At 43.7% G+C, this 5,171-nt stretch overlaps 1 protein-coding gene across 1 annotated transcript in view; it reads left to right on the top strand.

The window, feature by feature from the left end:
- Nucleotides 1-5,171, top strand: part of utp20 (UTP20 small subunit processome component) — a 34,188-nt gene that overhangs the window by 10,388 nt on the left and 18,629 nt on the right. The window contains exons 19-25 of the mRNA XM_037696138.1: nucleotides 1,212-1,288; nucleotides 1,425-1,504; nucleotides 1,581-1,830; nucleotides 1,914-2,087; nucleotides 2,164-2,254; nucleotides 3,993-4,078; nucleotides 4,259-4,384. Coding sequence (XP_037552066.1) covers nucleotides 1,212-1,288; nucleotides 1,425-1,504; nucleotides 1,581-1,830; nucleotides 1,914-2,087; nucleotides 2,164-2,254; nucleotides 3,993-4,078; nucleotides 4,259-4,384 — 884 coding nt within the window. The remainder of the gene's footprint in view (nucleotides 1-1,211; nucleotides 1,289-1,424; nucleotides 1,505-1,580; nucleotides 1,831-1,913; nucleotides 2,088-2,163; nucleotides 2,255-3,992; nucleotides 4,079-4,258; nucleotides 4,385-5,171) is intronic.

Here is a 5,171-nt window from a genome sequence, read left to right as displayed (position 1 = left end):
CACCGACCTCTGCCGATGCACCGACCTCTGCCGATGCACCGACCTCTGCCGATACAACCGACCTCTGCCAATACATCGGCCTCTGTTGATACACCGACCTCTGTTGATACACCGACCTCTGCTGATACATCGACTTCTGTCGATACACCGACCTCTGCCGATACACCGACCTCTGTCGATGCACCGACCTTTGCCAATGCACCGACCTCTGCCGATACACCGACCTCTGCCGATACACCGACCTCTGTCGATGCACCGACCTCTGCCGATGCACCGACCTCTGCCGATACACCGACCTCTGCCAATACATCGGCCTCTGCCGATACATCGGCCTCTGCCGATACACCGACCTCTGCCGATACACCGACCTCTGCCGATACACCGACCTCTGTCGATACATCGACCTCTGCCGATACACCGACCTCTGCCGATACACCGACCTCTGTCGATACAACGACCTCTGTCGATACACCGACCTCTGTCGATACATCGACCTCTGACGATACATCGACCTCTGACGATACATTGACCTCTGACGATACATTGACCTCTGACGATACATTGACCTCTGACGATACATCGACCTCTGCCGATACATCGACCTCTCCCGATCGGCCAGTCTCTAGTGCAAAGGTGAATCACTCATAGTTACGTGGGTTTTCTTTTTGTTTGGAAACTTACCATAACTGTAACTTTTGCTGGCGAAACAAGTGCCAGTGAGGATTTTTTTTCAACAGTTATTTTAAAATTCTCCGTGTGGGCTGTTAAATGGCGGCTGCTGGAGCGTGCACAGGAGGACTTTAACAAGAATTTAACAAGATTAACGTTTACAAACAATTATTTGTTTGCTCTAAATTATATTAAATATGTGTCTCAGTCTAACATTTGCTTAATAAATGCACTTTGATGATGAAATCAGCTGAATTTCAAAAATAGCTTCTATGCCTCGGTGCTCCATTATCACTCTGCTGCCATCAAGTGGCTGAAAGTGGTACTGCTCAGTTTGTTTTTTCAGTCAGAATGAATGAAAACGGTCATATCTCAGCCAAAAATGGTTTATAAATATTGGGGAAAAAATCCATAAATATGTCGCTTCAGCCTATAAGTTGCAAGGCATGTAAATTGTGCAAAAAAACTGCAACTTATAGACTGAAAAATGTGGTAATGCTGCATTTTAGACTTTAATAAACTTTGTTTTGTTCTATCTCCAGGTTCCTCTGCGGTATCTCATGGCCATGCTGATGGTGAACTTCAGGCTGCTGTGGGATCCTGTCATCGAGCTTCTCGTGTGAGCGTCTTCTTTACTTCATGGAGTTTTTAAAACAAGTTAGCGAGGCGTAGTTTCACAGCGAGGGGACTTTAAACGAGCGATGTTAGCAGGTCTGAATATTCAACGCGCTTTATTCGTCTTCTCGTCTCAACAGGAGCCATGCCAGAGGAATGGACAACAGGGACTTCTGGAGGGTCTATTATGAACATCTGGAGATGGTGGCCACTCTGGCTGGTGAGGTTGTTTGTTTGTCAGCATGAGAAACGTTTAGCATTGTTTGTTTGACGTATTTTTCTGCACGCAACTCTAGAAGCGGCTCTGGATGAGGAAGATGACGGTGATGACGAGTCGACCCTGCGAGGAGAGCCGGGCTGTGATGTCATTGAAAGCGGCGACGCCGGTGTCCTGTTCCTGAACCAGCTGAAAATTACCTTTGACCCCAGCGAGAGGACGGACTTCCCTAACTTCCGCAGCCTGCTGTGGCGGGCCATGGCCCAGTTCCCCGACAGGGTGGAGCCTCGCAGCCGAGAACTGAGCCCGCTGCTGCTCCGGTTCATCAAGTCCGTGCTGGTTTCTTTGGCGGTTCGGAGCAATGGTGGCTTTTTAAAAATTTGTAAATTATTTCTATGTTGTTGTTTCGCAGGAACGAGTTTTACTCTGCCGACATGCTGGCGGCACCAACTCAAGACCTGAGGAAGCAAAGAGATGCTGAGCAGGAGGAGACAGCTGTGGAGATGGACGAGGAGGAGGAGGAGGCGGCGGCAGAGGAAGGGCCCAAGCAGCAGAAGAAGGCGCTGCCAAGGAAACTTGCTGCAAAGTAAGACGCCGGAAATGCTTCGAAACGCGCTGTGAACAGGAAGAAACAGTTCTGAGATTAAAGTTTTCTCCCTCAGGCAACTGATCGCTCATCTGACGGTGTTCGCCAAGTTCAGCGACCCTCGATCTCTGTACCTGGAGAGCAGCCTGAGCGAGCTCTACAACCAGGTAGTCCTCCGCTCGGCTTTGTACGAACACATACCGACAACGTATCCACCCTCCTTTGGGATTCTGTTTTGGCCTCACAGCCTGGCTTTCAGTGGATTTACAGATTATGAGCAACGGGCACAAAATATTTCAGATTAACTAAGTTAGATGAAGAAAAAAATACCTTTTTTAAATAATTTAAAATGGATATAAATTTTCATTTCATTCAGAAATGGTGTTATTTAAAAATTATTAATAAATATCCCATTAAATAAATAAATGTTCCCATGAAATAAACATTTTAATAGAAATTTTTAAAAAAAATTTCCCCAATATTTATTGTTGTTTATTTAAAGATTTATTTATTTTTTATTTCAAGATATATTTTTATTTATTTCAAAATTGATTTATTTATTTAATAATGGAGTTTCATTTTGTGACACTTTTATTTTGTAAAACTACTTTATATATTTCATGGGCTTTTATTTTCTTAACCCTCTTTTTCATTTTAAGCTCTTTCTATTTTATGTTGTTATATTCAAATAAGGGGGCGGGGCTTTCTCTGTGGGGAGGGTGTGGTCAGGGTCAATGCAGCCCATCTACGAGTTTTATAGGCCGTGCAAATCAATAACTAAATCAAAAATAAAATAAACGATGGCCTCTCAAGTCTCACGTCGACCGTGAGACGCACACATTTCATGACTTGCACACGGCACACGTTGTATTTCTCACGCTAAAACACACGCAGGCCCTTTTTTGAAGAGGAACCAATGTGCAGCACAATGTTTCCGCACGGGCTGGAGCACAGTAGCGGACATGGCTTCAGTGTTGACAATTTAACGACTTTCTCGCTTTATTTAGCGAGTTTTCAGACCCCTCTCGCAACTTTTTAAAAAAAAATTTTAAAGGCGACTAGTGACAAATCGACTTGTTTTCTGTATTACTGGAGACTTCGGCGACTGCATGCGAAAGCACCAATTGTTCAGCAATTCCTGTCGTCAGCGTGCCGTAAGCCCCTCCCACTTCCCCAAGCCCTGACAGCTGTCAGTCTCACAGCAGAGAGGAGACCTGCTGGATTACAACGCGGGATGTAAATATAATGTAAACGTATAATGCTCAGTTTCATCAGCAAATCTTTGCATTTCATCTCGGAGTTCTCCAGTGTCCTCCATATTACCCGCTTGTCGTCCTGACTTTCTGAACAGTTAATTCATGATTTGACGGTAACTGCACCAAGCAGAGCTCAGCGAGGAGAATACTTTGCTGTGATTGGTCAAAAAAGATTGGAGTACGTCAGTTTCTGCGAAACAGATGCAATCCGCTAATCCTGACCAGACCCGCCCCACGGAGCAAACCCCGCCCCCTCATTTGAATATAAGAACATGAAATAAAAAGCGCTTAAAATGAAAAACGGTGTTAAAAAATAAAAGCCCCTGAAATATGTAAAGTAGCTTTACAAAATAAAAGTGTCACAAAATGAATCTCCACTATGAATTAAATAAATAAATAAATAAATAAATCTTGAAATAAATAAAAATGCATCTTGGAGAAGAAAAAAAAACTAAACATTTCTATTTAAGTGTTTTATTTCATGCGAACATTTATTTATTTAATGGAATATTAATAATTTTTACATAACACTTATTTAATTTTGAATGAAATGGCTCTCCATACATAATCAGTTCACTAAGATCCACCTGTAGGTACGACGTACACGTCACCTCTTTGTAACGCTTGCACCGTTCTGTTCTCTGTTCAGTTGTTGTGTCATCAGGATCAGCAGATTCAACAAGTGGCTCTGGAGTGCGTTCTCACGTACAAAGACTCCAACGTCGTACCGTACAAGTAAGACTTCACCCTTCAATGTGACGGGGAACAGCCTTCTTTTCCTCCACTGCGGGCTCACCGTCAGCCCTCTGTGGTTACCGATGCAGGAATGTAACCTTCGTTCCTGATGCTGTCCGTTACCCCACGTTCAGCCGTGAGGAGCAGAAACCGCTTTTACCGCTCTGTGCGTGTTTACAGGGAGAATCTCGAGAGGCTCCTGGATGACAAACAATTCAAAGAGGAGATCATCCATTTCAACATTTCTGAGGAGACGGGCGTGGTCGATTCGTCCCACAGAGGCCAACTGATCCCTCTGCTCATGAGGTACTAAACAAACCCGCCACAGAGTCCTCGCGCAGTTTCACTGAGATCTACACACTTACTGAAAACTGTAAATATATTTTAATTCTTAAATGCACAGCTCACCGTGCTAGGAAAAGCCAAATGTTTGATAATCACATTTTAGCTCTAAAAATGGTCTCCTACATGAATGAAACTGTTACGTTTGGATGTTTTTAACGTGAATGAACTTTAATGTTTTTAATGACATCGAAATCTCTGATTCAGGAGGAACATAGTGGCTGTGGAGCAGTGGACCAGATCTCCATCTTTGTTTATTTGTCCAGTCTTTTTGTGTTTTTGTGGACATGAAAAAGACATGTTTCTCTGGGGGGTTTTTTGGAGGCTGCTGCAGGACGTTTCAATTCACTTTATTTCTATAGCACCAAGTCACAACAGAAGTCGTCTCAGGGCGCTGAACAGAAACATTCTTATACATAAAAAAGTCAAGCAGTAAAAGTTATTTATGTAAGGAAACAGCAGATTGTGTTGAATCTTCACTTCGTGGCAGCCTTCCTTCCTGAGCAAGCGCAAAGGAGACGGTGGGAAGGAAAAACTCCCTTTTATCAGGAAGAAACGTCCATTAGAACCAGACTTGATGAGCGGCCGTCTGCTTCGACCAGAAGGGTTTGAGAGGACAGGAAGTAGAAACAAACAGAATGGCAGGTCCAGATGTGCTTTCTATAGTCCAGGTGTACTTTCTATAGTCCAGAAGTACTTTCTATAGTCCAAAAGTACTTTCTATAGTCCAGATGTGCTTTCTATAGTCCAG

The sequence above is a fragment of the Nematolebias whitei genome, chromosome 22 (assembly GCF_014905685.2).
Source record: "Nematolebias whitei isolate Nwh7 chromosome 22, NemWhi1, whole genome shotgun sequence".
Classification (NCBI taxonomy): Eukaryota; Metazoa; Chordata; class Actinopteri; order Cyprinodontiformes; family Rivulidae; genus Nematolebias; species Nematolebias whitei.
The sequence above is the reverse complement of the archived record's forward strand: the minus strand, read 5'-3'. Positions and strand labels throughout refer to the sequence as shown.